The sequence below is a fragment of the Mustelus asterias genome, chromosome 6 (assembly GCF_964213995.1).
Source record: "Mustelus asterias chromosome 6, sMusAst1.hap1.1, whole genome shotgun sequence".
Lineage (NCBI taxonomy): Eukaryota > Metazoa > Chordata > Chondrichthyes > Carcharhiniformes > Triakidae > Mustelus > Mustelus asterias.
The window spans coordinates 82,496,792-82,517,659 of NC_135806.1; the positions used below are offsets into that span (position 1 = coordinate 82,496,792).

General features: G+C 41.8%; 1 protein-coding gene across 1 annotated transcript in view; it reads right to left on the minus strand.

Moving 5' to 3' along the window:
- commd10 (COMM domain containing 10) overlaps window positions 1–20,868 on the minus strand; it is a 97,669-nt gene that overhangs the window by 58,869 nt on the left and 17,932 nt on the right. The window contains exons 4-5 of the mRNA XM_078214627.1: window positions 18,340–18,495; window positions 16,509–16,619 (exon numbers count right to left, since the gene is read on the minus strand). Coding sequence (XP_078070753.1) covers window positions 16,509–16,619; window positions 18,340–18,495 — 267 coding nt within the window. The remainder of the gene's footprint in view (window positions 1–16,508; window positions 16,620–18,339; window positions 18,496–20,868) is intronic.

Below are 20,868 nucleotides of genomic sequence, written 5' to 3' on the forward strand. Positions count from 1 at the left end.
TCTATCTCACCATACGCAAACATATCATAGAAATTTCTATGATTTCTATGATATGTTTGCGTATGGTGAGATAGAACATAAATGGAAACTGAAGATATTAGTAGCAACATTTCAGGAATATTTCATACAATGGAAAATTATGAACCAAGGAGATGTTTAGTACCAAATTTCGAGTAGAGAAAGGAAACACTGATCAATATTTGCAGAGATTAGAAACAAAAGATCAAAAGTGGAGGCTATGGATCTTTTGCAGACAGCCCTAGAAAGAACTGCCTCTGACTTGTTCACTGAGTAGTGAGTGCAGGCCCATCAAAAAGCAGCTGTCATTGGCACAGCAGAGTTCCTAATCAGTGCAGAATATTGCGAGTGGAGCAGATGCTGACAAATAGATCATAGGTTGCAGGTACCGAAATATGGCATGAGGAGAAAACATTCCAAATTTGTATACAATGTCACAAATAAAACCAATCAGCTAAAACAAAATAAACTTGTCAGCCAAGTAAAGAATAAAAAGGTGTGTGTGTTTGTGTGAGAATGATTTGTGAATGAGACTCAAGATATAGAAGGACATTAAATGCTCAGGATTGTTGTTCATATTAAGCAAGATAGGGAAGCATAATGTAAAGCCATGTCACTGTCAGTTCACAAAAGACCAAATATTAAATTTAGCAAGTCCAGTGCAAAGTTAGTGACCTACTCAACATTGCTCAAAGTGTAACACTCTGTTTGCTCTTGAATTTGGATGAATGGAATATTCAAAGAATGTAGTTAGTCCGAGGATTTTGAGCATGCAAAAAGCTAGAACTGGCCAAAAGAACCACCTAAATAAATGCCGAGAAGTCAAGGAAATATGCTGCTGTATGTAAAGGCTAGAGATGCAGTCTAGGAAAGCAAAGCGTATAATGACCACAGCCAGATGCTTAACCAATCACGCATCCACCATGGAAAATTACAATTGTATTTTGTCATAAAATTTGTGAGGAGTTAGGTTGAAAGAATAGTAAATGAATCCAGATAAAAAGAAACAAATAATGCCACTAGGTTAATAATAATCAAGCCAACAAATGAATAAGTAAAAATATGCTTAGATCTCAAGATATAAATAAAGTTATGGAGGCTATAAAATGCAGATCGAGAGGAGGTAGTGTTATGGCTATTAAACAGCGAAATCACTAATGCACATTTAATTGTAGTAGATATATATTGACCAGAAGGCTCTTTGGAAAATTTCTGGAGCTGAGTTAATCCCAATGTGTAAAGTCACAGATGTTTAGCAGCACTGAAGGAGCTGAAGTCATTACAGATACATATTTAAGGCAAGAACAAGTAGAAACAATGAACATTTGAAAAGCAAGAGTAGACAATGTGAAGTTGAAAATGTACAAATGTATATACAAATCACAATAAATCAATCGCAGCTATATTGGTAGGACACAAGGCCACTGAACAAATGGAAGTAAGCAAACACATGACAATTAAGAACAAGAAAAGATTTGCGATTTTGGGATTGTGAACCAAATAGGTAAGTTTGTTCTATTTTGTCAGACGTGACAATACCAATTTCTCGAACCTGCCATCCTGGAAGAAAAAGGTTTCTGGTGTTCTTAGGGAAAAGAAGATTTAGAGGAAATTTGAGCGAGGTGTTCAAAATCATGATTGTAGATCTCTCTGATGAAAATTCCATCTTTATTGCTCTGCAGCAATAGTTGGGACTTGGAGCTAGAATGATGTCAACAGATTGTCTAATCAGCCAATCACATTGAAGGATTTTTACAGACAACCAGGAAACAAAACAACAGTAAAATAAAACGAATTTAAAAAATACACAGAGCAATTAAAGATCGGGGTATTTAGGGGGCAGTGGTGGCACAGCGATGTCAGTTGACTAATAATCCAGAGACCCAGGCTAATTCTCTGGGCACAAGGGTTCAAATTACATCATGGTATCTAGTGGAATTTAAATACAAATGAATAAAATCTGAAAACTGTCATTGATTGTTGTAAAAACTCACCCTATTCACCAATGTCCTTAAAGGAAAGAAATCTGCCTAACCAAATGGAGGTTAGCATTTCACTGACCAACCTGCAACTACCCAAAGTAAAAACTGAGCAGAAAAATAAAACGCATTCTGTAACACGCATACCCATGAATAAGTCACCATAACTTGCTGATTTAAGTGAACCATTTCAGCAGTGTTATCCAACAATATTGTTACCAGCTTGTCCAGCACTATGCTTCAGAATTACTCCAGAGGTGGTCTTACTGTTCTCAGTTCAATCCATTGATGTCAGGTGGACTAACAACCCCTTTATTTGCAGATGGGTGGGGTCCTAGTCCAAGTAGGCATCTGGTAGCAAGGTCAATTGTGGAACTGACTGCAGCAATAAATTACCCTGTTTTTTGGCAACTTCTATGGGGCAGGCAGCCCATTTGATCCTGAACATTTAGCAAAATCATATTTTGTATGTGGATAACTGCCTGAGCTACTAAATAAAGCACTTAAAATGTGATACATTCAAAAATAGAAGCGGATTGCCAGAAAACCTGAACAAAATCATTACCATGACCTAATCTACAAGAGGCTAACAGATTCCCAAGTATGTGAACGGTCTAATGGTAGAACAACTTTCTGGTACAGTAGGTTGCCCAAAATAATGCTCCTAAGAGTATTGGCTTTTACTCAGGATGCTATGGGATTTATAAGTCCCATCTCTTAACTTGAATTGAGTATATGCTATACGGACAAACTGAATGTTATTGTGTATGGGGTTCTGATCAGATAATTCATCAAAAACAGACATTCATGTAAGTAGTGCATTTTGAAAAGCACTTTGTGAAAACTTTGTTTGAACTAAAAGAAGCATTGTTAGCTTTGATCTTCAAATGCAATTTACTTCTATCTGGCAATACAGATGATGGAATAACTTGGATCTACAAGAGCTAACCAACTTCCTGGGTGAAGTGCCTGGATATTAGAATCATAGAATTCTACAGTGCAGAAAGAGGCCATTCGGCCCACCGAGTCTGCACCAACCACAATCCCACCCAGGCCCTATCCACACATCCCTACATATTTACCCACTAACCCCTCTAACCTATGCATCCCGGGACACTAAGGGGCAATTTAGAATGGCCAATCAACCTAGCCCGCACATCTTTGGACTGTGGGAGGAAACCGGAGCACCCGGAGGAAACCCACGCAGACATAGGGAGAATGTGCAAACTCCACACAGACAGCGACCCGAGCCGGGATTCTAACCCAGGTCCCTGGAGCTATGAAGCAGCAGTGCTAACCACTGTGCTACTGTGCCACCCCATCTTCTCTGAAGATGGGACCATTTACATTTTTCCTTTAGCTTGAGGCTCTGAGCTCTACTAAAAGGTACTTTCCTAACCAAAGTTTTTTTTTCTAATCAAACCAATGTTAGTAGTTTGCCTATCTAATGCTTTCAATGTGACATGTTACTGCACTGTAGGCAATTGAATCTGATCACTCCAATCAAATAGTGTGACACACAGAGTACACATCTGTTAAATAAAGAAAGCAGTCCTCCCAGATTCTATCTGGAATCCTGCAAACTTTAGTAATGCATCCTAAGTTACTGCAGACTGCCTTCCACTGAATTAGTTGGGACGAAGATACCCAGTGAAAGATATTGAGGCCTGAGGTACCCTGTATAGAGCTTCTGGCTATGAATGTCACTTGAAACAAAGTGAAATTCTGGTCTATGGACCAGCCCAGTAGGTGAGTCCTAAGCATCACATCAAACTTCTGCTGAGCCAGGCGTGTGATACGGTCTCAAACAAAATTTGGAAGTAGTGGTGTTCCCATGCACCTGTTGCCTTTGGTTTTCCTTGGTGGTATAGATGAGCTGTCGAAAGAGCCTTGGCGAGTATCTTATATTTATCATTTAGGTCTGAGATGAGGAGAAATATCTTTACTCAGAGGGTTGTGAATCTTTGGAATTCTCTATTGCAGAGGTTTGTGGATGTCCCATCGCTGATTACATTCAAGACTGAGATTGACAGATTTTTGGTCTCTCAGGTAATAAAGGGAGCATGCAAGAATGTGGAGTTGAAGTGGAAGATCAGCCATGATTGTACTGAATGGCAGAGCATGCTCCAATGGCTGTATGGTGTGCTGCTGTTCCTATTTTTTATGTTCTTATATATTGTACATATTACTGCCACTGCGCACAACTGGGCTGCTTTGTCTTGCACGTTGTTGAGCTTGAGTGTTGTTGTTGCCTCCTCCAGAGAAGTGAAGAGTATTCCATCACACTTCTGACTTGTGCCTTGTATTGTAGATGATGGAAATACTTAATTCTGTCAAGTCACTGACAGTTTTGTTCAGGGCTTTATGCAGCATGTTCTTTAATTTCCCAGCTTGCTGCCTGAGGGGAGGATGCCAGATGTGACCATTTTGCTGACTCTCTCCCTGTCCTAAGTGGGTAGACACCTCCGAAGGACACGGCTGCAATGTTGCTGGCTAGACTACGCCATGCAGATGGAGATAGCTAACCCATCCTCTAAAATGAAGCATCAGGACCACCAGAGTCATTTAGAAGATACGGTCACGGGTTATTGTTTGCTGCAGGAGGAATGTTTGCGCTTGGTTTTTCTAATTCCGAACTTACTACAGTCCTAAGGGTACTTGCACCAACTGGCATAACAGTTGCTTCAATCTCACTTTACTAACTGTTGCTGGGACCTCTCAGGTTAAGAATCCATGTCTGAGGAAAATCAAATACTAGTTGACATTTATTGCTCTTGGAAGGGATTAATATTGATCTCTGCCTATCACTGTTAATTTTTCAATGATATCACTTCCATTGCCAAGGAAATTTCAACATTTAAGGATGTAAAAGAGAATCAATGCCACTTTCTACTGGCGTTGTGCAATACTAGTGATTTGCCAGTCATCTGAGACCACCATACAATGCTAACTATTTTTTTCCCAAAACATAGTACAGTTATTGAATATTCTTGCATTTTATGAACCTGAACTGCAGTTCAGTTTCTTACTTGGACAACATTTGCTAGAACAATCATGGACAAGGATTATAAATGGTCCATTTCATTTTGCAAAGTATTTAAAGTCTTTGACAAACAATGGTCAAATAGAGGCATTTGCCTGTTGATGTAGGTTCTGCATTGTATCAGTCAATACCAAAGAGGGCATTCCATCATTAGAAAGATGTGGAGGCTTTGAAGAGGGTACAGAAAAGATTTACCAGGATGTTGCCTGGTGTGGAGGGCATTAGCTACAAGGAGAGGTTGGAGAAACTTGGGTTTGTTCTCACTGGAATGACGGAGGTTGAAGGGTGTCCTGATAGAAGTCTACAAGATTATGAGGGGCATGGACAGAGTGGATAGTCAGAAGCTTTTTCCCAGGGTGGAAGAGTCAATTATTAGGGGACATAGGTTTAAAGTGCGAGGGGCGAGGTTTAAAGGAGATGTACGAGCCAAGTTTTTTTTTTACACAGAGGGTGGTGGATGCCTGGAACTCGCTGCCGGGGGAGATAGTGGAAGCCGATAAGATGGTGACTTTTAAGGGGCGTCTTGACAAATACATGAATAGGATGGGAATAGAGGGATATGGTCCCCAGAAGGGTAGGGGGGTTTAATTCAGTCAGGCAGCATGGTCTAAAGGCTACTGTGTGATCACAACCTAGCTACACACATTCAGCAAATTTTAAACAATCCACATGGTGCATTCGCTGATCATCACATTACAAGAATCACAATTCAAACCAATTGTATGTCTGAGGCAGGAATTCCTGACTGAAACTTAGTGCAGTTATTTTTGCTGATTGGTTCGAATCACTGATTAATCTCAGTGATTAATCAATGGGATATCTGATCCAATTAAAAACAGTTCCACTTGCTTGTATGTGATCTATCCCCCACTTTGTTCTCATATTTCCAAGGGTCAGAAAAGCAACAGCACTGATGAAAATATAATTGACAAGAACTTTAACATTCCAATTAGAATCAGTTCATCGAAGCTTTGAGGTGTCTCACTCTGAAAAATAAGGAGAGTTCTATTTATGATCATTCATTGTGTGGCTGTAAGGAGTAATTTAAGTTTGAAGTAGAGGACTGTGACAGGTGACACAATAAAGAAGCAAGTGACACATAACATACATTAGATATGAATTACTTTCCCCATCCACCTTGGTTGTCTATTATGATTAACTCAGACTGCAGACCTGTTCATATGAAATATGTCTTCTATCCAAATATTTTCTCTTGGCATCACAAAGCAGCCTTTTGGGCTGGCATGTCTTTGTTAATGACTTACCTACAGTCCACGGTATTTCTCAAGTCGTACCAACCATAAAACAAACAAGATATGTACTCTTGTGCCAGCTCAACCCTATCACCTATTTTGGCTATTGCAATTGTAATGATTTCTCAGGCCTAATGCAAGGGTTCAAATGGAAATTGATCCAGCCTCCTCATCCCACAATCTTGTCTGATATGCAAGCTGCAGGTGCTGTCAGCGTGTACTTCCTACTTTCCACCTACCCCAATTCTCCTCATCACAACCGTACCCTTGATTTTTTTTAAAAAATTCAGTTGTAGGATACGAGTATCACTGGCCCCCATCCCTAATCACCCGTGGGAAGGTGGTCTGCCTTTCTCCTTTCATGTCACCTGGCCAGACACTACTGAAGGAGCCAGAAGGCTAAGATGTGCAGGTCATCGATGATGAAGCAACACTTGTCATTCAACTTCACGCTCACCCACCAGCTTCAATACGGGTACAGGATCTGATCGGGTAAGCCACTGGGCACCTGCAGCCACGGCAGACATTAGCACAGGTACCAGCTTCCCAAAGATCACACACAAGTTCTGCTACAGAAGACTCAAGAGGGGGCAGTGTCCAGAAAATGGCTTACAGGCCTTCTGGTTCCTTCAGTAGTGTCTGGCCAGATGACATGAAAGGAGAAAGGCAGACCACCTTCCCACGGGTGATTAGGGATGGGGGCCAGTGATACTCATATCCTACAACTGAATTTTAAAAAAAAAATCAAGGGTACGGTTGTGGTGAGGAGAATTGGGGTAGGTGGAAAGTAGGAAGTACACGCTGACAGCACCTGCAGCTTGCATATCAGACAAGATTGTGGGATGAGGAGGCTGGATCAATTTCCATTTGAACCCTTGCATTAGGCCTGAGAAATCATTACAATTGCAATAGCCAAAATAGGTGGTAGGGTTGAGCTGGCACAAGAGTACATATCTTGTTTGTTTTATGGTTGGTACGACTTGAGAAATACCGTGGACTGTAGGTAAGTCATTAACAAAGACATGCCAGCCCAAAAGGCTGCTTTGTGATCCCAAGAGAAAATATTTGGATAGAAGACATATTTCATATGAACAGGTCTGCAGTCTGAGTTAATCATAATAGACAACCAAGGTGGATGGGGAAAGTAATTCATATCTAATGTATGTTATGTGTCACTTGCTTCTTTATTGTGTCACCTGTCACAGTCTTCTACTTCAAATGGCTTGCAGGCCAAAATACCTGGTGTACTGGAAACCTGTCAGAAAGCCTGCTGTGACTGTTACAGAGCATGGAGGAGCCTGGGTTCAAAGCTAAAAGTACAGGGTTTTGCACAGAGCTTGGAGACCATTTTTCCAACATTGAAATGATGGACAAATCCATGATAACACTTGACCATGAAGTAGTGCCTGATGCCAGTTCATTGCAGCATAATCAGAGGCCACACAATGTCTGCAATGGAAGCTAAGTTATGAAATCTAAGCTTGCAGCTGTACAGATTCATACTGTTGCCATCATGGCTGCAGATTCCAGGGCTCAAAAGGGTTTTAAGAGTCTTACAGTAGCCTGGTAATTGGCACTCCAACAGACTGAGGGTATTACTGGGTCATACAAACAAACAAAATAGGAGCAGAAGTAAGTCATTTGGCCCCTCAAACCTGCTGTGCCATTCAATAAGATCATGGCTGATCTGTTTGCGTTTCAAATTCCACATTTCCATCTACTGCCGAATAACCTTTGATTCCCTTGCCTGAATCTATCTACCTCTATCTTAAATTATTCAGTGACCCTGCTTCCACCGCCTTGTGAGGTAGAGTTCCAAAGTTGCATAACCCTCAGAAAAAAAATGCTCCTCATCTCTGTCCTAAAAGGGTGGCCCCTAATTTTAAAACAGTGCCCCCTCGTTCTCATCCACAAGAGGAAACATCATTTTCATGTCCACCTTGTCAAGACCATTCCGGATCTTATTTAAAGTTTATATATGAATGTCACAATTAGGTTTGCATTAACACTGCAATAAAGTTACTGTGAAAATCCCCTAGTTGCCACACACTGGCGCCTGTTTGGACACACTGAATGAGAAGTTAGCCTGGCCAATGCACCTAACCAGCATGTCTTTCAGACTGTGGGAGGAAACCAGAGCACTCAGAGGAAACCCACGCAGACACAGAGAGAACATGCAGATTCTGCACAGTGACCCAAGCTGGAAATCGAACCCAGGTCCCTGGCACTAGGAGGCAGCAGTGTTAACCACTGTGCCACCTAAATTTCAATCAAATCACCCCTCTTCTAAATTCCAGTGGAAAGAATCCCAGCCTATCCTCATAAAACAACCCACTCATTCCAGGTTTCAATCTAATAAACCTCCTCTGAATTGTCTTCTATGCATTTACATCCTTCCTAAAATAAGGAGATCAAAACTGCACGCAGTATTCAAGATGCAGTCTCACCAAAGTTCTGTATAACTGAAACATAATATCCTTACTTCTATGTTCAATTCCAGTTGTAATAAAAGATAACATTCCATGCGCCTTCTCAATTAGCTGAGTCACTGCCCTGGGGGAACGACAGTGGTTCCATAGAGCAGGAATCTGTGGTCCTCTCACAGGATGACAGCATTTGTGCTCCCACCATTCTACTCCATCAGTAGCCTCTCAGTCAGCCAGCCCAGACTATTGCCACCCATGCAGAGGTGCTGCAGATGGAGCTGGGTCTTTTCAACCCAGAGATGCCAGGGCATCCTCAAACCCATCTGCAGCTTTGTCTACTTTTAGTCAGCAGCCTTCCATCGGTCATGCTACAGTTACTGAGGTAGCAGTGCACAGCAGCAGCAGGACTGGCAAAGACATCCTTCCTGCAAGGCAGACACTAAGAGAATGCACAAGGTTGACTTTATTAAATGGTTTGTTTGACAAAATTGGATGAAAAGTTTGTATTGTGGTGGCTTTCATTTCAACATTGTGGCCAAGAGGATGCAGTGAAAGGAGGAAGGTAAGGTGTGGGGCTGCTACAGAGTGGGCTTGAGGGAGTGAAAGGCATACACCTGCTCTCATTCCTTATGATTTAAATGGTTTATAAGAATTGGAGTCATGTGAAATGATGAAAGAGAGTCAGGCTGGAATGTGGATGTGCCAGCTGCCTCTTCCCTTCCTCCAGCTCTCCCTGTTGAGGTGTTCACTAAGGGCGGCACAGTGGCTAGCACTGCTGCCTCACAGCGCCAGGGACCTTGGTTCAATTCCGGCTTGTGTCAAAGTCTGTGTGGAGTTTGCGCACGTTCTCCCCATATCTGTATGGGTTTCCTCTGGGTGCTCCGGTTTCCTCCCACAGTCCAAAGATGTGCGGGTTAGTGGATTGGCCATGCTAAATTGTCCCTTAGTGTCAGGGAGATTAGTGGGGTAGATATGTGGGGTTATGGGGATAGGGCCTGGGGGTGGGATTGTTGTCAGTGCAGACTCGATGGGCCGAATGGCCTCCTTCTGCACTGTAGGATTTAATATCACTGGTGGCAAGGGCCATGTCTCATGTTGACTAGATTGTAACAAATATGGAAGAACAGTACGAATCCAGATACTTGCTGCGACAAATAAGGGTTGACAATTCCAGTGTGGTTCAGACAGCTGAACCATGATTTCAGAACCCTAGTGGTCTGCTCGATGATGTTTCTGGCTCTTGATGGTCACATGTAGTTGGATTGCAGAGTGGAATTACGAGTTGGGTATTAAGCCTTGCCCCACCCGCCTTGCAAAACCATGTGCACAGTGCAGCTGCTTTTCTCCGTTCAATGGAACACAACAAACTTCGCCTCTCCCTGCATAAAGAGATCTCTGACCCCTCTGATGTAGCCATGATGGTAAATGCTAGATTTGTCACCTACTCCAGGGTGGAGAGATCCTGCCACAAAGAAACTGAAGGCCACAGTCATCTTTAGTCCTGCTCTTGAGGCTGCAGTTCTGGTTGCAAGAGATGGCAGAGTTCTGTGAGCATCTTCATTGTAAAGAGTTAATGATGCACTGGCCGCCCTTGGCTTAGGCTGTGAACATCCAAAGCACACTTAATGGGCCTTCTTCTCTCTCCTATCCAAGAACAGCTTGTGATTTGCCGCTTCCCCCTCATGCTGCAACCCAACAGGAATTGTAACTATTGGCACTCATGATCGGGAGCAAGAAAATTTGCAGCAATATCCACTGGCCTTTCCAAATTCAGTACCATTCCCTGCAGGCTTCAATTGTAAACTCCTCAAAACACCCAGAACGTTAAATTGTACTGGTGGGGGGGGCCCTTCCTGCTGCTGAACACATTTTCAGCTATGCACGGTAAAGTGTGGGCACTGGTTCACCCAGTGAGGTTGAAAATGGCAGTACTGGCATCAAATCAGCATTACCCTTCTACAGACATCACAATCCGCTTCCGCTGCACACGCCTAATGTCTGCATTAATGCCCTCACCAAGATGGCACTCGGCACAAGCCACACCAGAAGTGCGCACATGCAGATTGGACACCAACTTGGTAACAAAACTGCACCCAGTGTCAAAGCGACAGCCATTATGGAACCCAAGTTTGAGGCAATAAATTGTACAATTCCACTTAGTATGCTTTTATTGCCGCCTGCTGGAGACCAAGGTTAAATCAGGAAAATTAAAAGATCTACGGGGCAGAACATAATTAATGGACTTGATGATTTATTCATGGAAGATGTTCAATGAAGCAGTTCATTAATACAGATCGATGCTCCTCATGCTATGGAGTTCATCCAGTTTACATCATAGGGCAGATTCATAATTTTATGAGATCATAGTTGAATCTAGCTCTAGGGACTGGCGGGGCCAAATGGAGCAGTTTTAGTGAGAATAGATGGCATAAAAATGCCTATTATAAACATATAAATAGTATTACATGAGTCAAAGGGTGGGACTGAATAGAGGTTCAAGAACATCATCTTGTGGAAATAAGGACATAGCTGTGGTACTAAATGAGTACTTTGCCCAAGTCTTCCCTGAAGAGGATATTGCCAATGTCACTGTAAAGAGGAGGTGGTAGATAAAAATGGATAAATTATTAAAAGGTTGACAGTGCTCAAAGATAAGTCACTGATCCAAATAGGATGGTTCCTGAACCGTTGAAGCAAATAAAGAATAAAGCAAACAAAAAACAAGCTTTATCAAACAAGCTTTAAAACAGGTAAAATCTTCCAAGTCTCTTTAGATGTGGGAATGGTGCCAGAGGATTGGGTGAACCCTGTAAAAGGTAGGGGAGATTATTAAACCCAAAAACTACAGGCCAGTCAGTCTGATGTTTGGGAGGAGCGGAAACATTTAAAAACAATCACCCAAGTCAAAATAAATTTGCACTTGGCAAAAATATGCAGTAGTAAATTGAAGCTAGTGTGGATAATTAATTGCTGACAAACTTAATAAAATTCTTTTCTAATTTAATGCAGAGGTTTGACAAGGGCATTTGATATTGGGCATATGGACATTGAAAAGCTGTCAAAGTCCAACATGATAGGCTTGCTAGAAAAATTGAAGTCCAATGACTAAAGGAACAGTGGCTGTGTAGATGCAAAATGTGTTCAGGGACAGAAAGCAGAGTAGTGGTGAACTGTTGTTTTTTAAACACTGGAGGGGAGAGAGGGCTGTTCTTTGAGGAGAGTTTGAGTCAAATGGACCTAATGTTCTGGAGTTTAGAAGACTGAGAGGTGATCTCATTTAAGCGTTAAACATTCTTAGAGTGATTAACAGGTTAGAAAGATGCTTTCCCTGGTGGTAAAGTCTATGATGTGGAGATGCCAGCGTTGGACTGGGGTAAGCACGGTAAAAAGTCTCACAACACCAGGTTAAAGTCCAATGGGTTTATTTGAAGGAGCAGCGCTCTGAAAGCTTGTGGCTTGTGCTACCAAATAAACCTGTTGGACTTTAACCTGGTGTTGTGAGACTTCTTACTGCAAAGTCTATAACAGGGAGGGGTAGACATAGTCCCAGGATAAGGGGTCAGCCATTTAAGACTGAGATGAGGAAAAGTGTCTTCACTCAGAGGGTCGGGAATTACTGGAATTCTCCACTCCAGGGGTTTTTGGCTGCCCTGTTGAAGAGTACATTTAAGATGGAGAGAGTTAAATTTTTACTTAAAGGATCAAGAAATCTGGAAAGAGGGTGGGAAAGTAGTGTTACTTCAGCCATGAATTGACTGAATGGTAGAGCTAAAGGAATTGTATGGCCTACACCTACTCCTATTTCTTATGCACAGTGGTGTCCCGCAGGCACCAGTGTCAGGACCCAGACATTCAGGGCATAGTTTCAAAAGGCCAAGAAGTTTGGAGATACGGTAAACAGTGAAGAAGATAGTACTTGGCTTTAGAATGAGATAGACTGGTGAAATGGGGCACGTGTATGTCAGAAGAAATTTAATGCAGGGAAGTGTGAAGTGATTAATTTTAGTGGGAACACTGAGCAGAGCCAATATAAACTAAATGGTACAATTTTAAAGAGAGCTGAGGGAACAGAGGGGCCTGGGCACATCTGCACAAGTCTTTGAATGCTGTAGGACAAATTGAGAATGTTGTTTAAAAAAAAGCATTGGCTCATAAATCGAGGCACAAAAATGGAAAGAAATTGCAGGGCAATGGGCAAAGAGCAGTGGACTGGGAGGAATTGGATATTTTTTCAAACAGTCAGCACAGTACAGAAGAAGATATAGGCTCATGGTGCCTATCTAATTTTATGATTCTATCCAAGACTGTGGTCATAAAAGTGGATGAGACTCAATGGCAAGGGACTGCACTTTGGGGCATATTACTGCAAGATTTTGGGGAGTAGGTGGCAGAAGAGATATCTGAACCTCAAAGTGCCGCTGAATGTTCAGATTTTCCATTACTCTAGAATTAAGGAAAGAATGCGGTGACTGCAATCCATTTATCGGGATTACATAGGGTTATAAAAATAATGCAAAGTTATACACTTTCAATCTGAACCTTGAATGACCAATAGTGAAAGTGCCGATCGTATTCCACATCCTTCATAAACATAACCGTCGAGGCTATGCCCCTTTAATTTTGGAAATATTGTTTTCAAACTTTCAACTGAACAAATTAGTTAAAAATGCAAGGCTATCTTTGAAGGTGAATGTGAAAAAACAAACAAACCTTCAGGTCCATTGAAATTTATCACTGTCTCAGGAAGAGATATTAAAATGCAAGGTACTGAATAATAAAGCAATAGCTGCCAGGCCCACCCAAAACCTCTTAGAAATACACTATGGGTGAAGTATAACAGGTCAGGTTACAACCACTGCACAGAGTTGGCAAGTGACATGGGGAGTGTCAAGAAAATTTTCAGGAGAGTAAACAGGTTGAAAAGCTCCGCTCTCTCTCTCCCCTCTCTTTTGAAAGAAGTGCATTAACCAGTTCAGAAGTCAACTTTATTAGAAATCTACCGGTGAACGGAGATCTCGTATTAATTGCAACATCTTCTACATCTTTTTTTTATTCATTCGTGGGACATGGGTATCGCTGGCTGGCCAGCATTTATTGCCCATCCCTAGTTGCCCTTGAGAAGGAGGTGGTGAGCTGCCTTCTTGAATCCCTGCAGTCCATGTTCTGTGAGTTGACCCACAATGCCGTTAGGGAGGGAATTCCAGGATTTTGACCCAGCGACTGTGAAGGAACTGTGATATATTTCCAAGTCAGTATGGTGAGTGGTTTGGAGGGGAACTTGCAGGTGGTGGTGTTCCCATGTATCTGCTGCCCTTGTCCTTAGAGATGGAAATGGTCATGGGTTTGGAAGGTGCTGTCTCAGGATTTTTGGCGAATTGCTGCAGTGCCTCTTGTAGATAGTACACACTGCTGCTACTGAGCATCGCTGGTGGAGGGAATGGATGTGGTGTCAATCAAGTGGGCTACTTTGTCCTGGATAGTGTCAAGCTTATTGAGTGTTGTTAGGGCTGCACCCATTCAGGCAAATGGGGAGTTTGACATCACACTCCTGACTTGTGCCTTGTAGATGGTGGATAAGCTTTGGGGAGTCAGGAGGGGAGTTACTCGCCGCAGTATTCCTAGCCTCTGACCTGCTCTTGTAGCCACTATGTTTGCGTGGTGAGTCCAATTGAGTTTCTGGTCAATGGTAACCCCAAGGATGTTCACAGTGGGGGTGCAGTGATGGTAATACCATTGAATGTCAAGGGGCGGTGGTTAGAGTGTCTCTTACTGGTGATAGTCATTGCCTGGCATGTGTGTAGTGCGAATGTTACTTGCTACTTGTCAGCCCAAGCCTGGATATTGTCCAGATCTTATTGCATTTGAACGTGGATTGCTTCGGTATCTGAGGAATGGTGCTGAACATTGTGCAATCATCCCTACTTCTGACCTTATGATGGAGGAAAGGTAATTGATGAAGCAGCTGAAGATGGTTGGGCCTAGGACACTACCCTGAGAGACTCCTGCAGAGGTGTCCTGGAACTGAGATGACTGACCTTCCACAACAACAACCATCTTCCTATGTGCCAGGTATGACTTCAACCAGCGGAGTGTCTGCCCCCCCAATGCCCATTAATTCCAGTTTTGCAAGAGCTCCTTGATGCCACATTCGGTCGAATGCGGTCTTGATGTCAAGGGCTGTCACTCTCACCTCACCTCTGGAATTCAGCTCTTTTGTCCATGTTTGATCCAAGGCTGTAATGAGGTCAGGGGCTGAGTGACCCTGGCAAAACCCAAATAGGACGTCACTGAGCAGGTTATTGCTGAGCAGATGCTGCTTGATAGCACTGTTGATGACCCCTTCCATCACTTTACTAATGATCGAGAGTAGACTAATTGGACGGTAATTGGCTGGGTTGGATTTGTCCTGCTTCTTGTGTACATGACATACCTGGACAAATTTTCCACATTGTTGGGGAGATGCCAGTGTTGTAACTGTACTGGAAGAGCCTGGCTAGGGGAGCAGCAAGTTCTGGAGCACAAGTCTTCAGTACTATTGCCAGAATGTTATCAGGGTCCATTGCCTTTGCAGTATCCAGTGCCTCCAACTGTTTCTTGATATCACGTGGAGTGAATTGAATTGGCTGAAGACTGGTATCTGAGATGCTGGGGACCTCTGGAGGAGGACGAGACACTAGCTAACCCAAATTGACCGCAATATTTAAAAACATACAACCCAAGGACAAGCAAAGAAAACTTACAGTATATTCTTTGAGTTTTTCTTATTGGATCGAACTTCCCTCATTGGTAGCTTATCTCAGGATTAAATATTTTAATTCAAATCTAGAGATTCTTCATTTTTAGTCCAAAGAATAACTTTCAAATGGTAGATTGACTCAAATAATTGTCCTCTCCATTTTGCCTCTTCTGAGGATATATCCTTCTCTCCAAACAGCTGGCTTGGATTTCAGTCCATAGGTTTCACAAAGCTGAAACTCCAGCATCACATGACCATACAGTATGTTTATTCTCAGGCAGTTGCCTGGAAGAGGAGTGAAGTCAATAACTAAGAACCAGAGTTTGAAGGAGGCACTGAAAAGTTAGTTTTCCAGATGTTTACTTGGAGGAAAGTTCTGTTCATTCAGGGAATGTCCATACATTCTGATTTGAAAGTGGCATATGCTTATGAAAAGGAAACGTAAACTTTTGTACTGACCAACCAAAGAGGTTAAATTGGGTGGAGTCAGTTCACTCCTTCACACCAGGTCATAACATAAAATGCTATTATTTTTCCACAGATCAGACCTTTCCCAAGATATCACTCTTTTACCTTAAAGAAATTGTCCTGCAAGTATATCATTACAGATACAAACAAGCCATCTTAATTTCCATCGCTATTTTACACAAGCAAACATTTTTCTGCCTTCCTCTCCTGAAAGTGGCTAATTATGCAGTGGCACAGTTCAACAGGTATCAATCAGCAACAAATATCTTGCTAACAGTTAATGACTAGGTTCACATAAGAACAGGGTTGCATGAGTGAGGTATGAGGTGGTGAGCAATTCACATAGAAAAGCAACTGAGCAGGAGTCAACCTTTTCAAGGGCAAAAGGGGAGGAGACAAAAGAGGAGGACAGAGGCACACAAATGAAAACCCTGCACTGCTCAAGTCCATTAATCATAAAATCTTTTTGGGTCTAGATGCACAAAACTGAAATGTACATGTGTATGGTTACAGTTGTCCAATATAAACTATACCAATTTGACCACAAGGTTGCTTGCCTCTTTATAACATTTCTATTTCATTTACCTCACAGTCTTCACTGTTGATTCCAAGCTCCAGAATAGCATGAGGAGATTTCATTTTGGCTTGCGTTGAATGACCCATTTCAAGATTAAGACAGAACCCAATCTTTTCAAGCTGTAGACGTGATTTAATTTGAGATATTAATGCAGCAAAAATGTTGGACATCAGAATAAATTTCCAGACTATTTATGTCTCTGCCTCTGCTCCCTCTCCCACCATAACCCAAAATTGTGACGCTGCTTGACTTAATACAGCATTTGGTCTTGACTCAGCATATGTAATACCATGGAAAATTTACTAGCTGTGTACATAAATTTAGTTCAAAGAACTTGCCTCAATACTGAAAAACAATTAGCAAATTAAGATTATCCACATTTCTAATGAACATAATGGAGTAATATAGGTTATTTGAAATCAACGGCAAAGATAATTGGGTGCAATGTAATGCAGGCTGTCATTTGCTTGCATTCAACTTCTAGAATCATAGAATCCGTACAATATAGGAGATCGTCGTCGGACCCATTGAGTCTGCACCAACCACAATCCCACCCAGGCCCTCTCCCCGTAACCCCACATATTTACCCTGCTAATCTCCCTGACACTAAGGGTCAATTTAGCATGGCCAATCCACTTAACCTGCACATCTTTGGAGTGTGGGAGGAAACCCACGCAGACACGGGGAGAATGTGCAGACTCCACACAGACAGTGACCCAAGCCGGGAATCGAACCCAGGTCTATCTTAAGTCAAGAGCACATCTTGTGCTATTGTTGAAGATGAACTTGACTCTAATAAGCCTGTATTTACAATTTACATTTGTAAGAAACACAGGACACTAATTTGGACGCATATGCACTTGTCTATTCTAATAATCCAACTTGTACCATCATTTTTAAAAAATAATTTAGCATAGCTTCAGATGACTTGAGACCACCAATGCAGAAATTATAAGTCTAATTATTATACATTGTATTTCCCTGAATTCTTGGCTTTTCATGATTGGATTCTAAAGCTCCAAGAGAAAAGCACAAGTGTTCTGCCTGTAGCTAGCAAACAATTAAAGCAAACAACTAGAAGTTTTAAACAAGCCAGAACTATAACATGGCTCAGCTGATAGCACTCCCATGTAGTCACGGATTCAAGGCATGGTACGGTAGCACAGTGGTTAGCACTGCTGCTTCACAGCTCCAGGGCCTTGGGTTCGATTCCCGGCTTGGGTCACTGTCTCTGCGGAGTTCGCACATTCTCCTTGTGTCTGTGTAGGTTTCCTCCGGGTGCTCCGGTTTCCTCCCACAGTCCAAAGATGTGCGGGTTAGGTTGATTGGCCATGCTAAAAATTGCCCTTAGTGTCCTGAGATGTGTAGGTTAGAGGGATTAGTGGGTAAATATGTAGGGATGTGGGGGTAGGGCCTGGGTGGGATTGTGGTCGGTACAGACTCGATGGGCTGAATGGCCTCTTTCTGTGCTGTAGGATTTCTATGATGTACAGAAACATTACCGAGACATTCCAGTAGTATGCGGAGAAGGAAAAGTTAAATTGAGGCCCACAACTTCATGTTACTCATGTGGACATTAGAGGTTTTGTGGCACCATTTGAAAAGTAACAGGTAGTCTGTGGACCATTCCCTCACCACCATTACCAAACATAAATATAGTCATCATTCAGTTCTCCGCCGTACCCGTATGTCACCTTTATTGTGATAAACTGCAATTATACTTCAAAGTAATTCTCTGCCTGTGAAGTGCTTTAGGATATTTTTGTGGCATCAGTGCAAATTCTTCCTTTTAGGTAGAAAACCCCAGTATTTATTTTTGCTCATCTCAAAGGGAATTACCTTTTTAGGTGCAAAAGTACTTTGCCTCAATTTTTCAACAATATCTTGGCCCATATTTGTCCAGGCTTGGGCAAAGGCCTCAGCTTTTTCTTGACTCAGGTGAATATTTTCTAGTTGTTGTTGAAGAGCAGCAGGTTTCATGTTGTAATAGGCTGCCTGATAAGAAAGACAAAAGTGAAAATTCATAACAAGCCAAACATCTGACTTGGAACGATATTGTCATTCCTTCACTGTCGCTGGGCCAAAGTAAAAATCCTGGAATTCCCTCCCAGCACTGTTGGTGTAGTTACACCACATGAACTGCAGTGGCTCACCACCACCTTCTCAAGAGCAACTAGGGTTGGACAATAAATGTTGGCGCTGCCAGCAATGTCCATGTTCCATGAGCGAATAAGAAAAATGCATCATCCCCTCCCTCCCCAATAGAGTGAACCTTCCACCATTCGGGCGAGTTTCTCCTGAGATGGGTGCTGCAAGCCAGGTGGTCTTACAACTCCTACTGCCTAACTCAGGGGCAGAAATCCAGGCCTACATATTATAATCGTATATCGGCAAATATTTCTGGTTCGAGCAACTCAAATTCACACTGTCCAGTTTTAAAAACCAAACTTTATCAACTCAAGTATGTATCCACATTTATAATGCTCCCTCCGATTCCACTCCGAAATAAACACAGCATTCAATGCAATTCAACCACCAGGTTTCCACAAATCTAACAAGATTCTTTCATCTGAATAACACCATAACTGCAGGTCTAAACAAAAAGTATATCGAATTGTAATTAAAATACATTAAAGTGTTTACATAAAGGTCTGATATTTCCCAAAAGGATTTGAATTTAATGCATTTCCCCAGAGCTGTGATGCAGTGAACTAAATGTGGATTGTGTTGTCTGTGTATTTAGACACAACTCCCAAAGTATATTGGCACAGACTGTAATTTGGACTAATAGAGTATTTTTGTCAGTTTCTGTCCTAAAGCTTTCAAAATTATTTGTAGAAACACGAAAGATAAAATTTACATTTAGCATTTTCTTTTTAAATAGAGAATGTGCCTGTTTTAAAATAAGTAAACGAGACAGGTTGCATATGTGAAGAAAAATAGAACGACAGTTTACTGAATATATAGCTATTATAGTTATGCATTGTGTTCTATAAACTATGGGAACTGTATTAACCAGACCAAGTCTCATTTCCATGCTAACATGGGCTGTTTGTGGGCAGACAGTAGTCGTCTGGTCACTTGGTGGCGATGAAGGTCAGGGATAGCTGGGCTGCTAGTTTCTGACCCCAAACAACACAAACATTGCATATTAATTATTTTTAAGTGGCACTCGAATTGTGAAGCCAACAAACGTGCTAGCCTTTTCTACCGGCAAAGCACCGGTAAAAACTGTTCGCTTTGAACCTCCTGTGAGGTTTTTGAAAATCGAGCATCAGTGTGAACAGAGACTCTCACCCATTCCTCACCATAATACATGGTTCTGAAATTTATAGAACACAAAAAAACAGCTACAACACGCATGTGACTTTTGGTCCCTTCTCGCAGGCTCAATATGAACTATACTTGAACTAAGCTTTTGAAATTTGTCCTCTAGTTTTCAAAACTAATAAAGATTTGCCCTATTGGTTAAAAAAAAATGCTGGAAGCAGAAGGAAAATATTGCATCAATACAACTGACAATAGTATTGATGCATTTTGGCAAATTAGGTGTACGAGCCAAATTCAGCATGCACAAATTCAAGAGGCTCAGCAAATATATAATTAACAAGCCCAAGGCTTTAGGAAGAATGGAGGTCCTCAAGTAAAAACCTGTATAAAAGCACTAAAAGACAAATTCAATGGCTCAATTTCATTATATGACTGTAAATGAACATTTCTTTACTCTTAGGATAATAGATATTTTAGTTATTAAAAAAACTTCATAAAGCATTTTGAGTGATCTGCATGTCCCCTGTGGTCAGATTGCAGAAAGAAGGTGGCAGGCTAACAAAGTCAAAAAACAACCAAAAACAGAGTCATGAAAAAATACAGCACATCAGACCTTTTAGCCCATTGGCCACTGGAAGCTCTTTGAACAATTGCTCCATTCCCCCCTGCCCTTTCCCCATAGTCTTGTAAAGTTTTCCCTTTCAACGATTTCTCTTTTGCAAGTTATTATTGTATTCCAGCACCCTTTCAGGCTCACATACTGGTTCATAACAACTATTTGTTAAAAATAAAATTCTCCTCTCACTTCGGGTTCTTTTTAAATCCATTTCCGCTCACTACCAACCCTCTTGCCACGAATCTCTATGCGCACCATGAAAATCTGCACCTAATTTTAAACACCTCTATTAAATCTCTCCTGAACCTTCTCTGCTCTAAAGGTGAGAAACCTAGCTTCTCTAAGAATGCTGGTGATGTGGAACCCATCTACCTTTGACAGGTACCTCCTGTCCAAAGGTTGGTTCAAATGCTCCAGGAAAAAGAAATCTTTCCACCTGCATTATTTCTCTAGCCATGTAATAACCGGCCTTATCTTACTCT